General features: G+C 40.2%; 1 protein-coding gene across 1 annotated transcript in view; it reads right to left on the reverse strand.

Moving 5' to 3' along the window:
* Nucleotides 1-10,506: 10,506 nt before the first annotated feature.
* Nucleotides 10,507-21,877, reverse strand: part of SEC11C (SEC11 homolog C, signal peptidase complex subunit) — a 32,260-nt gene continuing 20,889 nt past the window's right edge. Inside the window, exons 6-7 of the mRNA XM_060761344.2 lie at nt 17,003-17,060; nt 10,507-12,938 (exon numbers count right to left, since the gene is read on the reverse strand). Coding sequence (XP_060617327.1) covers nt 12,885-12,938; nt 17,003-17,060 — 112 coding nt within the window. The 3' untranslated portion in view covers nt 10,507-12,884. The remainder of the gene's footprint in view (nt 12,939-17,002; nt 17,061-21,877) is intronic.

Genomic DNA, 21,877 nt, shown 5'->3' on the forward strand with positions numbered 1-21,877 from the left:
AAACTCCCCCATCCATAAATGAAGGGAGGGTCTTTGTTTACGTCTGTGGATGGTGAGGCTTGATAAGGCTTTGAGTTGCTGTCCTATTATCAAAACAAGGGGAAGGGGCTCTGCGTTTGTGGAGTTACTGCCACTGATAACAGCAAGGGTTTCATACAGGGATGCTCTTGCTTTTGATTGATGGAGCCTCCCTCGCATCCCGGGTTATTGTGTCCTGCACAGTACATTATGCCTGCGGTCTTTCAGAGATACTGGGGAACACCTCTGCAAACACCCACAACTTTTCCCCGACTGTGGGTGATTGGTGTCATCCGTTATTTCCAAACGGATCTTTCATTTCTGTGCTCCCACTCTTCCTCTGGCTCCTACCTTCTCCTGCTTGGAGACACACCGTGTTGTTCTGATAGTATCTTTGCAAGCACCTTACTTCCTTTATGAAATCTGCAACATCGGTTTCTAATCTGTGTAAAGCTTGTGATCTCAAAGTTCCGTAATGTGGGTACATATCAGATCCATTTGAATGCAGATGGGTTGTGTGTCTCTCTCTTTCTTCCAGTGATGCATGTATTATATTTATTTATTCAGTTAGTTGGTTAATACAACACTTTTCTCTTCGTATAGGACCCAAGGTAACTTACAAGCAATTAAAAATCAAGGACAGATAAAAATATTTGAACAAAAGTTTTTCAAAAACACAATTAAACAGTTCAGTTAAAAACACAATGTTAAAACAATACAGCTGGCTAGCCATATCCATGGATTTTGCACCCATAGATTCAATCATCCACAGATAGAGGTTCTCCTGGCCAGTCTGAAGGTATTATTTATTTTTATTTCAAACATTTGTACCCTGTCCTTCTCAACTCCCGAGGGGGGACTCAGGGCAGCTTACGTCTGGCAGCAATTTGATGCCAATACATACAACAAAACAATATAACACAAATTTGACATTAATTAAAACAATAAGTTATAAAATATCCAATTAAAAACATTTCTAACAGCAATATAATCACATCCAAGTCCAGTTCAGCATCCATAGTTCCAGTCCATAGCCTGTCCCTTATCAGTTCTCACGAATCATTGCAATTACTTGTTGGCCTGCTACCCAAATGCCTGATTATTCATTCAGTCACTTCTGACTCTTCGTGAACTCTTGGACCAGCCCATGCCAGAGCTCCCTGTCGGCTGCCACCACCCCCAGCTCCTTCAGAGTCAAGTCAGTCACTTCAAGGATACCATCCATCCATCTTTCCCTTGGTCTGCCTCTCTTCCTTTTTCCTTCCATTCCCCCTAGCATCATTGTCTTCTCTAAGCTTTCCTGTCTTCTCCTGATGTGGCCAAAGTACTTCATCTTTGTCTCTGATATCCTTCCCTCCAGTGAGCAGTTGGGCATTATTTCCTGAAGTATAGGCTGGCTGGATCTTCTCACGGTCCAAGGCACTTTTCTTCCAGCACCACCGTTCGAAAGGGTCTATCTTCCTTCGCTCAGCCTTCCTTATGGTCCAGCTCTCACATCCATAGGTTACAACGGGGAATACCATTGCTTTAACCATATGGATCTTTGTTGCCAGATCTTCCTCCATTGTTCAGCAGATACTGGCAATTTGGTCTCTCATTCCTCTGCCTTTTCTAAACCCAGCTTGTACATCTGGCAACTCTCGCTCCATGTATTGCTGGAGTTTACCTTGCAGGATTTTGAGCATTACTTGATGTGTGTGTGTGTAAAATGGGTGCTCTAGTTTTAATTTTTTTTACTGTTAATTATATTTTAGATATTTTTTAGTTTCTTATTGTTTTTAATATGTTGTTTAGTTCTTTTTCAGACTTTTGTAAGATGATAAAAGGTAAAGGTTTTCCCCTGACATTAAGTCCAGTCATGTCTGACTCTGGGGTGTGGTGCTAATCTCCATTTCTAAGCCGAAGAGCCGGCGTTGTCCGTAGACACCTCCAAGTTCATGTGGCCGGCATGACTGCATGGAGCGCCGTTACCTTCCCGCTGGAGCAGTACCTATTGATCTACTCACATTTGCATGTTTTCGAACTGCTAGTTTGGCAGAAGCTAGGGCTGACAGCGGAAGCTCATCGAACCAGCAACCTTTCGATCAACAAGCTCAGCAGCTCAGCGCTTTAACCCACTGCTCCACCGGGGGCTCCTAGTTTATTTTATTATATGTTTGTGTGTGTATGCATATGTGTATTGTAAGACACTTGGAACCCCATCTTGGGAGAGAAATGGGGTATAAATCCAATAAAGAAATAGATAAATAAATAAGTATAATCTATTTTGTAAATTCCCACAAAACTGGAAAAAAGGAGATTCTATGCACATAAGAGAACATCTGCTTGTCTAAGGAAGCTGGCTTTTTCTGTTCATGAATGTCTTCCAGCTGAAGCAGGAGACGCTTTCTTCAGGAAACCTTTAAGAAATAGGCTAGAATCAGAATATGAATCATTAGAACTCCTTTCCTATGCTATCATTGTAACCTTCAAAATCATTTCATATAGATAGATGTGCTATCATAACTCTGCATTTATCTTCATTTTCATTTATTCTGAGTTACTAAGGCTATATAAACAAAGAAGAGCTCCAAGTGCAACAAGAATATGAATCCACTTTAAGTGATTCATCCATTTTCCTTTGAATTGGGGTTTCCTTCCTATACATAGCTTACAGAAACATCTGTGTACAAATTCAGTTGATCGTTCTGCCTGTGTTCAGACATTTGGCTGACTAGCTTTAGGCAAGGGCCAATCAAAATGTGTTTATTGGGAAAGCATTAAATAGGGCTTGATTGTTGTATTCACATTCCAATTAGTATATTTTTACTTATTTCCATTCCTACCAAAACCATTCCTTCTTTATTGGGAAGATTTTATTAAAATAAGAAATTGTGTTTCCCAGAAGTCAGATCTGAATGTTCAGAGGTTGCAAAACACATTGCCAATATCTGAGTTTGCATGTTTGCCAGGTTGTGTCTAGCCAATTGTAGGCCAAAGATACCCTTCTCCTTAAAACAGTGGTTCTCAACCCGTGGATCCCCAGATATGTTGGCCTTCAATTCCCTGAAATCCTAACAGCTAGTAAACTGGCTGGGATTTCTGGGAGTTGTAGGCCAAAACACTTGGGGACACACAGATTGAGAACTATTGCTTAAAACCTTTCCAACTTTTTCTTTTGTTGAAATGTGGTTTGTTGTGCTGCTTAACCCATTCCCATAAACCAACTATAGCTTCTTAGTTCAAAGCCATGGTTTGTAGTGATCTTATTACAAGTCAACTCTCCATATCCATGGATTCTGCACCCATAGATTCAACTTTTTACAGCTTGGAAAATATATATCTATATCTATCGATCTATCTATCTATATATCTCCCCCACAAAGCAAACATTGGTTTGACCGTTTTCTATAAGAGATGGCATTTTCCTACTCTGTGTGCGGGTTGGTAAATGTGAATAAGCAGAATAAGCAGAAGCTTTACTACAGTATTTAAACCAAGGTATATTCTGCAATATAATAAAATGTCACTCAGGCTTGTGAAACAAGTAACAGTATCTTTACTTTAGTTCAAAGGTTCAAACAGGGTAACAATATATACATCAGTCTGGGTTGTTGTAGGTTTTTTCGGGCTTTATGGCCATGGTCTAGAGGCATTCTCTCCTGACGTTTCACCTGCATCTATGGCAAGCATCCTCAGACGTTATTGCAGTCTAGGTGGAACTAGGAAAAAGGGTTTATATATCTGTGGAATGACCAGGGTGGGACAAAGGACTCTTGTCTGCTGGAGCTAGGTGTCAATGTTTCAGTCTCTTTGAATTCAGGTAGGGAGCAGAGGAATAAAATAGTCTTTTTAAATAGTCTTTGAAATTAGCCTCATGCCTTGAAATGCCTTGTAAAGTTGATATGTTTTAATTTCCCATTCAAAACAAAGCTGCACCAAAATACTTCGGAATGTACCAATTCCCAACAATCTTTTGGTGAGAAAGACCACTTCAAAGGAGCCCTCACTGGCACAATGGGTTAAACTCTTGTGCCGGCAGGACTGCTGACAGAAGGATCAGTGGTTTGAATCCAGGGAGCAGGGTGAGCTCCCATATGTCAGTTCTAGCTTCTCATGCAGGGTCATAAGGGAAGCCTTCCCAAGGGATGGTAAAACATCCGGGTGTCCCCTGGGCAACATCCTTGCAGATGGCCAATTCTCTCACAACAGAATCAACTTACAGTTTCTTAAGTCGCTCCTGACACACATACACAGACACACACACACACAACAAACAAAAACAAAACAATCCTAGTGTATATTGCCATTAAACTCTGAGGAAAGAGAGACACCACAGGGAGGTGGCAGATATCCTTGCTCCTGCAAAGCAGAAAGTCTTAGGATTTTAACCTAATGAGACCTGGTTCCATTATATCACATTTGGAGAGATCAGGTGAGGTTTTTCCTCGTGCTTCTTAGCTACATAGTTGTCACTTTAATGGATTTTTCATAATGTAAGAATTACGGCCACAAATGGAAAGGTTATTACGGACCAAACGTGTCTGTGAATGCTCTCCTCGAACTAGCCTTAACCGCTCCTTCCTTCACTTTAAAAAATATATAACTAAAAGGGCATATGGAACGGATAAAAAAAGGTTCATGTAAAGAGCACACAGTCTTTTAAAGAGCAACAGCCTATTTGAAAAATGTTATTTTTTCTCTTTCTGTTGTGTTCAATCTGAAAAATGAAATAGATTTTCAAGAAAGGGTTTATAATGGTCACTATATTATAGGCATTTTTCAAACCTACACTTAACTGTTAAAACAATACGATCTCTCTGTGTTTGGTGTTATGATATGCCACTCTGGATTTGACACATTTCATCCTAAAGCTGTATAACTAGAAGGCCAAACTGCCCAGAACTGGGGAATTCAATAGAGGGACATACCCTACCAGCTATGTGTTGTTACTTTATCTCACAAATGATTTTTAAAACAGAAAGATATGTGTCCAGTCATTACAATGCCCCAAAAGCTCTCTTCAGGCATTTCAATATTGTTGCGGGGAAGCCATTTCCTTCATTACTGAATCAGTCACTTTCCATACAAAGCAACTTTCTCAAAGGAAGAGGGTCAATGTATATGATTTGCATTAGCCCACTCCCATTCCCACAGATGCTCTTTTGCAAAGAGCATAAAAACTTAATTAAATATATTAAAATTAGCTTAAATATAGAAATTTATTTATTTATTACATATATTTCTATCCTGTCCTTCTCCCCACAAGGGGACTCAGGGTGGCCTTATATAAGCATCCAATGATGCAATCCACATATACCAATAAATACAATTAAAAAATCCGTTTAAAACATTATCCAGTCTCCACAGTAAATTCATCAACAATAAATAAATTAGTGTGCCAATACACCAAGACCAAGCCAGGATGTTCAAAAGTTTTCCTTTCATATTGCTGTTCCCCTCTAGTCAAATGCCAGGTTCCAGAGCCAGGTCTTCAGTTGTCTTCTAAAGGACAAGAGGGAGGTGGCCAACCTGATGTCCTTAGGGAGAGTTCCACAGGTGGGGGCCACTGTTGAAAAGGCCCTGTCTCTCATCCCCACCAACCGCATTTGCGAAGGTGGTGGGATTGTGAGCAGGGCCTCTCCTGATGATCTTAAGCTTCGTGATGGTTCATAGCAGGAGATACGTTAGGACAGGTAATCTGGGCATTGCAAATTGAATTGACTTTAGGGTACTAAATGGAGCTATAAACCTGGGTTACGTTTATAGATTCCCCACCCTGAATTCAGCTCTCCCACCAAAAAAGGGTGAACATTGAGAGATCCTCCTGTTTTCCTTTTCGATCATTGCATGCCAACTTACCAAGGCATGAAAGAAGTCAAGGGTGAGTGATGCACTGATGGATTGGTTGACTGAAGATGTTCCAGAAATGGTTGATTTTGTTCCTTCTTCAGCTGACAAACCTGAAGAGTTGCCTCTTAGGTTTGTGGATTGGTGGTGGTGATGCATATATACTTGGAACAACAAAAAAGCATGAAACCTAAAGAAATAAATAGTGCAAGAGGTCTTCAGTTGAATGAAAAGAGGAACTGATGATGCTGGCAACGCAAGCTAATAAAACAGATGTCATTTGGGATCAAGTTGTTCTCCACCATGATTCTGTCTCAAACAAAATGATGCCTGTTGGATCGCAAGTTGATACTGTGGTGAATAGGAGAGAGACACAGCAGACTCTTGGGAGGATTATTGAGATGAAGTGCTGAGAAAAGTCCATAGATTAAATGCCAAGAGGAGTAGAAGAAGCCATTTGATAGCTTCATCCAGTCACTTGAAGATTTTGGCAACATTTCATGTTGGGATTGGAATCAAGTGATATTTTCTGCTTTAGTGGGAATGATGAATCTGTTCAGTGTTTCAGTCTGAACTTTAAAGGACCCATCCTGAATGTTGAATCCATCCCACCAACTGCTACAATTGTGTTGATCATATGTGTCAATCTCCAGCCCTGTGGTCCAAATCTCGCCTTCCATGTCATGTTATGTGGCTCTCCAGAAGCTGGACTTCAACTCCTGTGTTTCTCATCATTAGATATCATGACTAGAACTGATGGGAGTTGTGATACAGTAACATCTGGAAGGCTGAAGCTTGTTCCATTTAGTCAGGATAGTGGAGTTTGAGTTTAGATACAAGGTGGATATGATCTCCGACATTAACTTCTCCCCAGCCTCAGAGCCACAAGTGCTGCTCGGTTGTAATTCCCAATTTCCCCAGGCCGCATGACAGATAATAAAAAATGATGGGAGTTGTCATTCAATAACATCTGGGGACCCAAAGTGAGTAAAAACTAAAGAGCACCAACCACTATGTAAAAAAATTATAACCATCTGTATCCACAGATTTTCCATCCATGGATTCAATGGCACTCTGAAGGCAACCATAAGGCTGATGTGGCCCTCAATGAAAATGCCCCGGTGTAGAAAAACTGTCAGTGGGAAAAGTACAACCCTCCTGATGTTGGATTGCAACTCCCAACAATCTCACCACTGGCTGGGGCTGCTAGGACTTGCAGTCCAACAACTTTTGGGAAGGGATACTTTGCCTGTCCTTACTCTACATCTGCCTGTGGCTAACACTTTATTTTCAGTAGGTTGTAAAACAGTGGGAAATCGAATGTTTCTTCCAAGCTTTGCTTATGGGCTTCCCAGAACCATCTAATGGGCCACTGTAAGAACATGCTAGTCCAAATGGGCTTGTTTGGTCTTCTTCAGCAGGACTTGTCTTCATCATTGAGATCTTACACCAGTATCTTTGTTGTGACCTGTACATAAACTTTGAAACAGATGGTGAGCATGGTGATAGTGTATACTGAACATGTAAATGCGATTAGCACATATGAAAACAATTGCCAATCACAAAGATGCCAAAATGAAATATAGTATTGCTAATCTAGGATTAGGGAGCCTGCAGGCATTGCTGTGGAACACTAGACGTTATTGCAGTCTAGGTGATGACAACCTTTTCTCAGCACAAATTTTAATAAGGTTACTTGCTAATAAATATGAGGTGATGAATTGTATGGGCTGTGGTGCATATACCCTACCTTATCTCTTGTGTCATTTTTGGCTTACCCTGACTGCAACTACGATTATGCTTTAATTCATCTGAGCAAGCACGCAATGTGAAGCAGATGGTTTCTTGGGATGGCAGAATGCTTTTGCCTAAAACAACCTGGGAAATATAAATCTACATATGGCTCCTCCGGAGATCTTTTGTTGCAACCATACATGTATTTCCAGCCATAGCCAAACAGCTTGCACTCGTTTTGTCACATTTTCTAGAAAGTCAAAAAGATACTGTTTATTGATAAGATGGTTCTCTTAGCGTAGTCAGGCCACATGTAGGCTTATCATTTAGAGATACAGGAAAACAAATCTAGGAAATGGCCTTTGAAATGCACTTCTCTTCCATACATTTGTAGGAACACAATGGATTGCAAGAATGGTTAATGTAGACCACAAAACCTAAAATGATTGGTTGCTTATGCTATGGATTTAAAAGCCACATATCAAAAGATGAATGGAGGGTTGGGGCTGGAAAGGTCATCCAAATGGGTTCAATCATGCAATGCAAAATTTAGCAATACTTCAATCTTTTGGAATAGCTAGTTAAATGCTACTGGATGCACTGGATCTATAACTCTGAATAAAGTTCATTTGGAAGCAGGTTGTCAAGCGGTTCTCTCAATAATAATTGGGATGTGCCTTTTGCTGTTTATTTGGGCATGGATGAACTTTTCTGGAAATGACTGGCATGGAAAAACTATCAGATATGTACATTCAGTCCTCCATATTGCAGATTTGATGAAAATGTTCTCTAGGAGTCACTAGATCCTCCAGTGCAACTTGCGGTCAATTTTCACCAGAAAATGTACAGACAGAGCCATGCTGGAAGACTTTGAGATTCCTAGAAAGAATATCCACCTTCCAGTGTGATTCTATGTTTAAATTATTTGGGGGTTTTCTCTATTGCTGAACATAGTATGATTGCATGTACTTGCTTAGTTACTTAGAAAACACACTTTATACATGCTCCTGGGTTATCAAATCAATGGGCATTTCTCAACAAGCCTCTCTTATTTTGTAGTATTATTTTTCAGCTTTTATTATTTTACTGCATTGATTTTGGTTTTCTGAAACATTAAGCAAGAGACTAGGTTTGGAAAAGAATATGACTCTTAAGAACATATAAAGGTTTCCCCTTTATTGGTACTCATCTCCATTTCCAAGCCGAAGTGCTGCCATTGTCCGTAGATGCCTCCAAGGTCACGTGGCTGGCATGATTGCATTGAGTGCCATTACCTTCCCACCTAAGTGATACCTATTGATATACTCACATTTGCATGTTTTCAAACTGCTAGGTTGGCAGAAGCTGGGGCTAACAGCGGGACCTTACCCTGCTCCTTGGATTTGAACCATTAACCTTTCGGTCAGCAAGTTTAGCAGCTCAATGGTTTAACCCACTACACTAAGAACAAAACCACTTTTGAAAGGTCAATGTGCTTTGTCTTCTAGGAGTGGATATGGAGTTTAACCAGCATGGCTTTCCAAAAGCTTCATAAACATACAATTAAGAACTCGAGACACTAAAGAATTTAAATGTAAGAGCAAACAGAATCACCCAGGCAGCCAGAATAGTTGCATGCTTAGCTCTTCAATCTTTTGATCCTTATCTATTTGATCATGTTTGTGATACTGAATCAGGGTTCATCCTGCTTTTTCTCACTGTCTCACCTTTACCATCTGCACAGCAGACAGGTACATGATCTTCGAGATGCTGATAATAGCTGTATCCTTTTGTTCCAAATGATTGAAATTCTAGTCAATTTGTTTTTGTTCAGTTTACCAACACGCAACACATTTCTTTCCAAGTTTACCAGAAAGAATGTGACACTTTTTGAATGTTCCAAACTAATAGATTCCAATCTCTCACATACTTTTCAGCATATGACCTGCTTTATGGCCTACTTAATGGTCTGCATCAATAGGAGTCTAGATCCAGGGAAGTCATGCTACCCCTCTATTCTATTCTACCTTGGTCAGATCACACCTGGAATACTGTGTCCAATTCTGGGCACCGTAATTGAAGGGAGAGGTTGACAAGCTGGAATGTGTCCAGAGGAGGGTGACTAAAATGATCAAGGGTCTGGAGAACAAGCCCTATGAGGAGCGGCTTAAAGAGCTGGGCATGTTTAGTCTGCAGAACAGAAGGCTGAGAGGAGGTATAATGGCCATGTATAAATATGAGAGAGGAAGTTGTAGGGAGGAGGGAGTAGGCTTGTTTTCTGACTAGGACACAGAAGAATGTCTTCGAACTACAGGAAAGGAGATTCTATCTGAACATTAGGAAGAACTTCCTGACTGTGAGAGCTGTTCAGCAGTGGAACTCTCTGCCCTGGAGTGTGGTGGAAGCTCCTTCCTTGGAGGCTTTTAACCAGAGGCTGGATGGCCATCTATTGGGGTGCTTTGAATGTGATTTCCCTGCTTCTTGGCAGGGGGTTGGACTGGATGGCCCATGAGGTCTCTTCCAACTCTGATTCTATGATTCTATGATGAGGAACACAGGAGTTGAAGTCCAGCTTCTGGAAAGCCACATAACATGACATGATTTTCCTGCTTCTTGGCAGGGGGTTGGACTGGATGGCCCACAAAGTCTCTTCCAACCCAATGATTCTATGATATGTTTGCAGTCTTCTAAAGACAGCTGAAACTAGCAAGAAGTTGAACTCTGAGTCCTATAGCATGTTCTCCACCATTTCAACTACACACTTGGAGGAATTTGATCACAGAGTTGTTCTGGAGGACCTTTTTTCCCCTCTCGGGTGAAAAAATGGCACTTTTCCTATTTTTCTGCAGTGTTCCTAAGTCTTAACCTCAGTGAATGTGGAAGCTCTGCTGTAAGTGAACCTAACTGTGCCTCACAGGAATGAGAAATAACAGAAAAACCAAAAGATAGAAGGCCAACATTATTTCTAAGCAGCCAAGCATGAAAATGGTACTGCAAAAGACCGTAATAAAATCAATCAAGTCATATAAACAATACATCGATCTTTTCATGATATTATTGCATAGCATGATAAGACAAAGGAAGAGATATTTTGGGGCATCGCATTTCATAACAAAAGAACCCACCCCATTTAACATTATCAGATAGATTTAGCAATTGATAGTTTCCTTTTTTCCCTCTTATTCAAAAGGCAGATGGAATGTGGAATTGACACGTTTGTATCCGTGATTATGCAAAACGCGAGAAATAGTCCTGAAAAATAAAATTATCCACAAGGTTAAAGGGACTTTTCTAAGGCCACAAAAGGGTTGTGAAATGCCAAGAACGGGCCTCAAATGGCAAGAGTGCTCTCAAGACAATTAACAATTGAGTGGAGGACTGTGAGCAGCTTTACAAAATTATATTTCATCTGCAACAAGTATTATATAACCCAGGGATGCCATTTCACAGAACACTTCTGTGGACCTTCCTTGGGAGCTTGTTTTAATAGCAGCACTCTTGCAAAAACCTTTGTTTAACAACCTGCTGTTTACTTTTAAAAGGTTGTTCTGCGAACAGGGATGAGACACTGGGATATCTGGTGAACTCATTCAGAAGAATGGGCAGGAAATGCTCGAGGAAAGCTCAGAGATTTCTTGAACTGATCGTTAAGAAATAGTGACTAGGAACCTTTCACTTTCATTCATGAATCAATGAAGGAAGGAAATATTTGGAGCATGATCTGGCTAGTCTATTTCACTATTAGCTATTTTGGGCTAATAGGGGAAAATGTGTTGTTAAGGGCTTTCATGGCCGGAATCACTGGGTCGCTGTGAATTTTCCAGGCTGTATGGCCATGTTCCAGAAGCATTCTCTCCTGATGTTTCACCCACATCTATGGCAGGCATTCTCAGAGGTTGTGAGGTCTGTTGGACACAGCATATTATTTGAGAACACAGAAATGCTGGACCACTCTGCCATGTCAGACTACACTGAGAAGCCACTGAAATGATATATTGGAAACTAAGCAAGAAAGGCTTATATATCTGTGGAAGGTCCAGGGTGGGAGAGAGAACTATTGTCTGTTGGAGGCAAGTGTGAATGTTGCAATTAATCACCTTGATTAGAATTGCAAAGCCTTGCAGCTTCAAGGTTTGGCTGCTTTCTACCTGAGGGAATCCTTTGTTGGTAGGTGTTCGCTGGCCCTGATTGTTTCATGTCTGGAATGCCTCTGTTTTCAGTGTGTTATTCTTTATTTACTGTCCTAATTTTAGAAATCAGAAAAAGCAAACCATTAAAATGAACAAAATGTAGCTACCAGTATTTAAAAAACTCTAAAATTCAGACAGTAAATAAAGAACAACACTCTGAAAACAGGGGAATTCCAGACATAAAACAATCAGGGCCAGCTAACAAAAGATTCCCCCAGGCAGGATTCAGCCAGACCTTGAGCCTGCAAGGCTTTGCAATGCCACTGAACATGAGGAAGAACTTCCTGACTGTGACTGAACATGAGGAAGAACTTCCTGACTGTGAGAGCCGTTCAGCAGTGGAACTCTCTGCCCGGAGTATGGTGGAGGCTCCTTCTTTGGAAGCTTTTAAACAGAGGCTGGATGGCCATCTGTCAGGGGTGATTTGAATGCAATATTCCTGCTTCTTGGCAGGGGGTTGGACTGGATGGCCCATGAGGTCTCTTCCAGCTCTTTGATTCTATGATTCTATAATCAAGGTGATTAATTGCAACATTCACACTTGCCTCCCAGCAAACAAGAGTTCTCTCTCCCACCCGGGCATCCCACAGATATATAAACCTCTCTTGCTTAGTTTCCAATATATCTCACAAACTCTAAGGATGCCTGCCATAGATGTGGGTGAAACGTCAGGAGAGAATGCTTCTGGAACATGGCCATACAGCCCGGAAAACTAATTGCAACCCACTAATGGGGAAAGTTTAGGAATCTTTTATCAGACCAACACATACATATGATAACTGCATACAGTAACTGTTTCCAATCATGTCCCTCCCAGTAATTCTGCACCACTGTTCTCGATTAACCGCAATTGTCTGGACATGGAGAAAACCAAAGCAATAACGTGACCCAAACAGCAATGGACAGTGCTATAATCCATAGAGGCTGCAGTTGTAAGAACACTTAGAAAGCTCGTCCCAATGAAAGTTTACACATACGGACTATTTTTTTTAGAATGGAGAAAATTCATGTTGACAACACAGTGTTGTTTGCACATCACATAATGCTATATACAGACACAGGGATGTTTCAAATATATTAGTATCTCTTCATAGGTCTCTGCGCTTGAGTTGTGCAAGGCAATCCCATCTTCTTTTACGATTCTCGTTTCAGTAGTACATAGGCGCCCATTACTGCCAGGAGAGCGTACTGTAAAGGAAGCAAACTGGTTACTACTGTGCAGATATATGCTGTTGTCTTCACAGACACACACACATTGCTTTCCATTCTTTGGATACTGTTTAACTGTATACAGTTCTGCCCTCCACGTTTGTGGGTTTGAGTTTTATGGATTTGATCAAAACGTTCTGTCTAAGAAATTCTAGGTCAGTGTTTCTCAACCTTCTTAATGACGCGACCCCCGAATAGAGTTCCTCATGTTGTGGTGACTCCCAACCATAAAGTTATTTTCGTTGCTACTTCATAACTGTAATCTTGCTACAGTTATGAATTGTAATGTAAGTATCTGATACACAGGATGTATTTTTATTCGCTAGACCAAATTTGGCAGAAACACCCAATACACCCAAAATTTAATGCTGGTGGGGTTGGGAGGGGGGATTGATTTTGTCATTTGGGAGTTGTAGTTGCTGGGATTTATAGTTCACCTACAATCAAAGAGCATTCTGAACTCCACCAACGATGGAATTGAACCAAACTTGGCCCACAGAACTCCCACAACCAACAGAAAATATTGGAAGGGTTTGGTGAGCATTTACCTTGCATTTTGGAGTTATAGTTCACCTACATCTGGAGAGCACTGTGGACAGAAACAATGATATCTCTGGACCAAATAGGCCCAAATGTGAACATTGGTGGAGTTGGGGGGAAATAAACCTTGACATTTGGGAGTTGTAATTGCTGGGATTTATAGATCACCTACAATGAAAAAGTATTCTGAATCCCACCAAAGATAGAATTGGGCCAAGTTTCCCACACAGAACTCCCATGCTTTGAATGGACTCTCTGGAGCAAGCCTCCCTCCAGCCTCACATGCTCTCATTCGGCCACACAGTCATGCACTGAGCATGCCAGCTCTCCTCTCCCCATGTGGAGTCTCAGAAACAGCCCTTCCCTGGATGAGAGGCTGGCTAATCTCAGCGGAGGAGGGCTTTTGGTGGGAGACTTCACTGTCTGTTTCCAAAAAGGAAGAGAAGGACAGGTGGAGTGATCTTCAGCCTTCTCTGCTAAAGGGGTTCCTAAGACTATCAGAAATATGTTTTCTGATAGTCTTTGGTGACCCCTCTGAAACTCCTTCAAGACCCCTGGGTTGAGAAACATTGTTCTAGTTTCTCCAGGGCAATTTCCACCAGAAATTGACTCTAGGGCAGGCATGGGCCAACTTTGGCTCTCCAGGTGTTTTGGACTTCAACTCCCACAATTCCTAACAGCCTACTGGCTGTTGAAGTCCAAAACACCTAGAGGGCCGAAGTCCAAAACACCTAGAGGGCCGAAGTTGGCCCATGCCTGCCCTAGTATCACAATGGAGGGCCTAAAGATCCCTAGAGATAATACATCTTTAGGAATCTCAAAGTTCTGTTCAAATCCAGCAGAAGTTTATTGCAGAAGCATCCTGCAGGATTGCAGTTTCTGGAAAACAACAACTAGTGCAGGTGTTCCTTTTCTTTGCTACACTTGTTATATTTATCCTTTGTGTGCATGTGTATGCAGAACAAGACGTCAATAGAGTAAGTCAATGGAGCGGTACTTCCAGGTGCTTGCACTACGGGAAGAACATGCAGGGCTCGGGACAAGAGAGTGTATATTCATCCATGGATATACATCCCCACTTGATCAGAGCTCTAAATATTTCATCCTCATTTTGCATCCAATAGTTACTAAAGCAAACCTCAGAACGCTCACAGGATGTGTGCTGTTACTGCATGGTTATTTGCATATGGAAATTATGCCTACAGGTGATCTATACAGCAGGGATATCTGAATGTTGCCTTTAGCAAACTTACTTGGTATTCAAAATCTGTCCTAGGCAAAATGAAAAAGCAAGACTTTTCATGAACTATAGATTTATATATTCCCCCCAGCCCCACGAAGGGCAAACTCTCAAAAATGTTTCTTTCTCCATTGGGGGACGCCTGGCTTGAGAGCAGTACGTGTGAAAAAGATCTTGGAGTCCTCATAGACAACAAGTTAAACATGCGCCAACAATGTGATGTAGCGGCAAAAAAGCCAATGGGATTTTGGCTTGCATCAATAGGAGCATAATGTCTAGATGTAGGAAAGTAATGTTACCCCTCTATTCCGCTTTGGTTAGACCACACCTGGAATATTGTATCCAATTCTGGGCACCACAATTCAAGAGAGATATTGACAAGCTGGAATGTATCCAGAGGAGGGCGACTAAAATGATCAAGGGTCTGGAGAACAAGCCCTATGAGGAGCGGCTTAAGGAGCTGGGCATGTTTAGCCTGAAGAAGAGAAGGCTGAGAGGAAATATGATAGCCATGTATAAATATGTAAGAGGAAGCCACAGGGAGGAGGGAGCAAGCTTGTTTTCTGCTTCCTTGGAGACTAGGACGCGGAACAATGGCTTCAAACTACAAGAGAGGAGATTCCATCTGAACATGAGGAAGAACTTCCTGACTGTGAGAGCCGTTCAGCAGTGGAACTCTCTGCTGTGTGTGTGCGTGTGGTGGAGGCTCCTTCTTTGGAAGCTTTTAAATAGAGGCTGGATGGCCATCTGTCAGGGGTTATTTGAAGGCAATATTCCTGCTTCTTGGCAGGGGGTTGGACTGGATGGCCCATGAGGTCTCTATAATTCTATGATCCCCTGCTGAGGAATATTGACCATGAAATTTTGTGGCATTTTGTGGAGAATTCTAGGTCAGATTCTGGCTCCCACAGCGTATCAGCTATTAGAAGTTACCTTTTTACTTGAGCAAGACAATTTGTCTATATAACTCAGGGATGGACCATTCCCACAACCTTTCCTCAAGGGCTATAGTGGTGGGGGAATGACATGACGACAGCTCCCATCATCCCTCAATATAGACTCTGCTTACCAGGATGATGGGAGTTACAGACAACCTCCAGAGCAGTGGTCCTCAACTTGTGGGTCCCCAAGTGTTTTGGCCTAGAAATCCTAGCCAGTGTACCAGCTGTTAGGATTTCTGAGAGTTGAAGGCCAAAACATCTGGGGACCCACAGGTTGAGGACCATTGGCCTAGAGAAATCCAGTCAATGGAACCTGATGCAGGCTGTATCCTACTCAACAGGCAACAGGCCTGCACTAGCCTTCTCTAATATTTTATTTATTTATTTATTTATTTCGAACATTTTTACCCCGCCCTTCTCAACTCAGGGCAACTGGCAATAATTCAATGCTGCATCATAAGATACAAAATAGCAAATATAACAATTAAAAACATGAACATTAAGAAATAAAGATTAAACAGTATAATTACAATCCATTTAGCTACTGCCAATCTGGTGGCTATTTATCTAGCCATATATTGATGATTACTCTGCTTAACTTATCCAAATCCACTTCCAAGCCATAGTCAAACATTATCAATTGTCCTTTAACCTAATTGCCCGAAGGCCTGGTCCCACAACCACGTTTTTACCTTCTTTCTAAAGGTGAGGAGGGATGACGATAACCTAATTTCCCCGGGAAGCGAATTCCACAGGTGAGGGGTTACCACCGAGAAAGCCCTGTCCCTCGTCCCTGCCAAATGTGTTTGAGACAAAGACAGGGCCAAGAGCAGGGCCTCCCCAGAAGATTTTAAGCTTCAAGGTGGGACGTAGAAGGAAATACGTTTGGACAGGTACGCTGGACCAGAACCATATAGGGTTTTATAGGTCAAGACCAGCTCTAAACCTGGACCACACAGTAGAAGTTCCCCAATTTAATCTCTAAGGCTAAACTAGGTGTTCCCTCTTCATTTAATAAACTCAGAAATAGGAATCCGAGACAAAATTTGCACAAGAGCAACATTCATTTTACAATGCAGGTCGAGCATCCCTTATCTGAAATTCCAAATTCCAAAGTCTTCTTGCTATTATTATTATTATTATTATTATTATTATTATTATTATTATTTACTATATTTATATACCGCCCCTCTCAGCCTGCAGGTGACTCGGGGCAGTTTACAGTTGGTATCAAGACTACCTTATCTAGAGAAATTCACTAATGCCAATGTACTACCAGAGACCTTAATGATGGCTTTTTAACAACCTACTGGTTCACTTACCTTAAATTTTGGATAGTCATTCATTATTATAGTCACCATTCCAACATATGGCAAAAACCTGAATGAAAACAAGAACACATAAAACATAAGATCACTATATCTCAGCACAAAATGTCACTTCTGTTTTAATACAGCAGTTCCTCCACTATTGCAGGGATTAGAGGAACAAGGTCTCTGCATAAGTGGAAAGCCACAAATACAAATAAAAAACAAACAAGTTTTCTTTACTTGACAGAACAATTCTCTAGGTGTTTCTAGGTCCTCCAGCACAATGTTATGATCAATCTCCACAATCGTGGACAATCGTGCTGGGGGACCTAGAAATGCCTAGCGCAGTGGTTCTCAACCTGGGGTCACCAGATGTTTTTGGCCTACAACTCCCAGAAATCCCAGCCAGTTTACCAGCTGTTAAGATTTCTAGGAGTTGAAGGCCGAAACATCTGGGGACCTGAGATTGAGAACCACTGGCTTAGCAGGAATATATGTTTTCAGCTGTGTATACAACTGCAGCTAAATCATCAGTAAATATAGTATAAATGTCATTTCCTAATGGGTTTTATCATAAAAACATGCAAAAGATTTATTAAACTGCAAAACCTTTTGTTTTTTGCAGGACATCCTGCAGCACATTTTGCTATAGTTTTTCAATGAGTATCTCACTGAGCCTCAACCAATTCAACATAGTTCGTGGCAGCCACAAAAATGAAGTTTCTGGAGTACAACAACTATTTTCAAAGTAAGTTCTATACAATTAAACAGGAAATTTCAATTTCAAGCCAGGAACAATTTATTTTCCAAAATTTGTTACGTAGTGTAATCAAATTGCCAAATGCTTGAGCTACAAATGTGGAGGAATGGCTGCAGTAAGCTAATGCAAATATAAGGAAAATGTTTCCCAAAATTATCCTAGGGCCTTAGTGTTTCTAAGCTTTAACAATGTTTCACTGTTCTTTTAAAATTACATTTTATGGATTCATAGGTAAGAAAATAAAATGGGGCAGACAGGAAGATCCCACTCAGCTCTCTAAAACATTAATGAGTAATGGCTCTCTGTTGGCAGAATGATATCAAAGGACAGGCCAATCACTCCTCAAGTCATTGTGTTCCTAGCAGAAGCATCTGGGACCCCTTTTAAAGGTAAAGGTTTCCCCTTGACATTAAGTTAGTTGAGTTCAACTCTGCGGGGTGGTGCTCATCTCTATTTCTAAGATGAAGAGCTGGCGTTGTCCATAGATGCCTCCCAGGTCATGTGGCCAGTATAACTGCATGGAGCACCCCTACCAAAGCGGTACTTATTGATCTACTCACATTGCATGTTTTTGAACTACTAGGTTGGCAGAAGGTGGGGCTAACAGTGGGAGCTCAGCTCACCCTGTAGATTTGAACTGCTGATCTTCTGGTCAGCAAGTTTTGCAGCTTAGCTGTTTAACCTGCTCTGCCACCGCGGTCCTGAGGCCCCTTCTATACTGACCTTATATCCCAGGATTACATAAGTCTCCACTGCCATATAATCTAGAATAAGAAGATAATCTGGGATTTGTAGAAGGGTCCAGAGAGAGGTGGCATGTTCTAAATTTTACTCCTTTTTTCTTTCTTCTTTTTTTTTTGATTTTTTGATTTTATTTATAAATTTGTCAAACAAAATGTATAAGCATACATTCTTCTCTCTTTTTGCAATATCTTAGACAAAAGATTATATTATATACAATCTAACAGTAAAAGAAAAAAATATCAAAACCATCTTTAAGCATATTTCTTATCATTATTTTAAAATTTCCATTACAACTTACACTACATATAACTCTACCACACACCTTTTATTCACTTACACACATTGTATTTCTTTATAATTATTATTATACTGCATAATTATACCAATAATTATACCAAATTTTACTCCTTTCTGCCAAACAGGAAAAGACTTGGAGAAACAATAAGCTCTTAGTAGGTATTTCCCAGGAGCTAAAAGCAAAGAGTAACAACCAATAGATATGATGCAGAAAAAGACAAAATTTCAGACTGTTAAAAAAAAAAAAAGATGATCCTGAAAAACAGCCCTATGCGCTGATTAACAGTTGCCAGGCAAATGCTTTGGAGACACTTTTAAAAAATCCCCACATATTGATTTTAAAGTTCTAACTCCCTCAAGAAAGCCATAAATACATTTCCAGGTTGAAATGCTTTGGGCAGTCTTCAAGCATAAAATCATTTCTTTTTCAACATCCCGAGGCTTTGTCACATTTTCATATCATTTCCTAGAAATTTCCCCAAATTAGCCTGCAAATGGGAATGCTATTATTTCCATAAAGTGACAAAAATTAGAAAGGACAGACTATTGTGACTAGAAAGGGGGGGGGGGGGACGACGACGACTAGGATATTATTATTATTATTATTACTATTATTATTTGAAACACAACAAGATGAGTCCACAGCAGACATTCTACTGGCTGTTGTATTGGATCACACATCGGACACTTCCCAAATGTCTAGGACTGTGTGGTGTATCGGCAAATAATGTGTTCAGATCCCAGTAAGGTGGCCTTTTGCAGCTGGCAGATGGTAATCTTGTCAGCGCTGATTGTGTTTAAGTGCAGGCCAAGGTCTTTAGGCACTGCACCCAGTGTGCTGATCACCACTGGGACCACCTTTACTGGTTGGTGCCAGAATTTTTGCAGTTAGATCTTTAAATCCTTATATTGTGTCAGCTTTTCCAGTTGTTTCTCTTCAATCCTGCTGCCACCTGGGATTGCAACATCGACAATCCATACTTTGATTATTATTATTATTGAATCATTGAATCTGTACCTCAGCAATGTTTCTTTCAGCCATATTGCTTTTATATTGCTTTCAATTGTGTTGTTATTTGTGCTTGTCCTAGATGTACACCGCCCGCCCCCGCCCCTTGTACAAAAGTCTGTCTATCACCCTGTCTCTCTAGGATTTCTCCCTTACAAATAATTCTGCTCCTTTATCTCACCCTGAGTTTTTAAATCATTTTATGTACATGCGGCCCGCTTACTGTCACTATGCTGGGTTTAATGCTTTTTTCCCATGTTTTGTGTATATTGTTTATTGTATATGTTGTTTATTTTATTGTAATTTGCATTTTATTTTACTGTAATTTGTTGTTTGGGCTTGGCCTCATGTAAGCCGCCCCAAGTCCCCGTTGGGGGAGATGGTGGTGGGTTATAAATAAAGATTATTATTATTATTATTATTATTATTTTCTAATATTTTAATTGGTTAAAGTGTTTTACATGTGTATTTTAATTGTAATCTTGGGTGTGTCCCTTGTAAGCCGCCCCGAGTCCCCTAGGGGAGATGGTTGGCAGGGTATAAAAATAAAGTTATTATTATAGTATATTGGGTAGAGCATTATATAAAGGGATCTGGGAGTGCTAGGGCCAGGGGTGTTGCAGTGTTGATTTCACAAAATGTGGGATTTAAGATTGATTCAATTGATAAAGATGATGAAGGGCGAATCTTGATTATTAAGGGTACAGTAAATAATGAGGACTATGTACTGGTGAATATCTATGCCCCAAATAGTGGTCAAAGGGATTTTTTTAGAGGGGTTGACGAAAGGATGAGAAAAGTACAAACAGACAATATGATAGTGGCAGGGGATTTTAATGCAACATTTAATCAGGAACTGGATTCATCATCACAAAAGAGAGGGGATTTACAAGCGAGGCGTGCTTTTGTTCAGTTGATTAATAATTATAACTTAAAGGATGTACTGAGATTAATGAGAGGGAATGAAAAGATATACACATATTATTCAGCAGTGCACAAGGTGTTTACTAGAATTGATTATATTTTCATAACACCACCCCTAGCAAAATATGTTAAAGATGTCTATGTAAATTTAAATTCTATAAGTGACCATCGAGATGTGAATATGATATTAGATTACCAAATTGACTATGAGCCTCTAAAAAGAATGTGGATGGATATAAATATTATTAACAACAAATCTATAAGGGAAAATATTTTAAGAGAATGGGCAGAAATTTGGGAGTTGAATGCAAGGGAACCCCCTCATATGAGGTGCTCTGGGATGCAATGAAAGCAGTCTTGAGAGGACTGTTTAGTAAATATGCGGCTATAAGGAAGAAACAGGAAAGGAAACGAGAGAACCAACTGATAGGAGAAATAAAAAAACTGGAATCAATGTACCTGTTAACAAAGGATCTAAAGATTATAAATAACATTACAAGATTAAAGAAAGAGTTGGAGGCTAAAGATATAGAAAAAGTTAAAAAAGATATGATGTACACAAATAGATACTTTTTTGAATATAATAATAAAAGCTCAAAACTGCTGGCAAAATTAGCACAGACTAAAAAAGTAAGAAGGGAGATTGGATGTATCAAGGATAGTAATGGCATTATATGTGCCAGAATGGTAGATAAAATTAAAGTGATACAGGATTTCTACTCTAATATGTACAGAAATACAGAAGTGGATATAGCTCAGCTGGATAAATATCTGGAACAAAATTTAGGTAAGAAATTAAGTGAGACACACAGTAAGGAAATGGAGAAATCTATATCTCAAGAGGAAATTAAAGACATCATACATAAATTAAGGAAGGGTAAATCACCGGGTGAAGATGGTATTCCAGCTGAAATTTATAAAACTTATATAGAATTCCTAGTTCCCAAATTACAGATATTATTCAATGAAATATTAAGGGGAAAACCCATACCAAATTCATGGAAACATACTAGGATAATACTAATACCTAAACCGGGCAAAGATAAATTATTATTAGACTCTTATCGTCCTATTTCTCTAATTAACCAAGACACAAAAATTTTTATGGCAATTTTGGCAAATAGATTAAAAAACTTTGTAGAGGATTATATTA

Source organism: Anolis sagrei, chromosome 2 (genome assembly GCF_037176765.1).
Source record: "Anolis sagrei isolate rAnoSag1 chromosome 2, rAnoSag1.mat, whole genome shotgun sequence".
In the NCBI taxonomy this organism is placed as follows: domain Eukaryota; kingdom Metazoa; phylum Chordata; class Lepidosauria; order Squamata; family Dactyloidae; genus Anolis; species Anolis sagrei.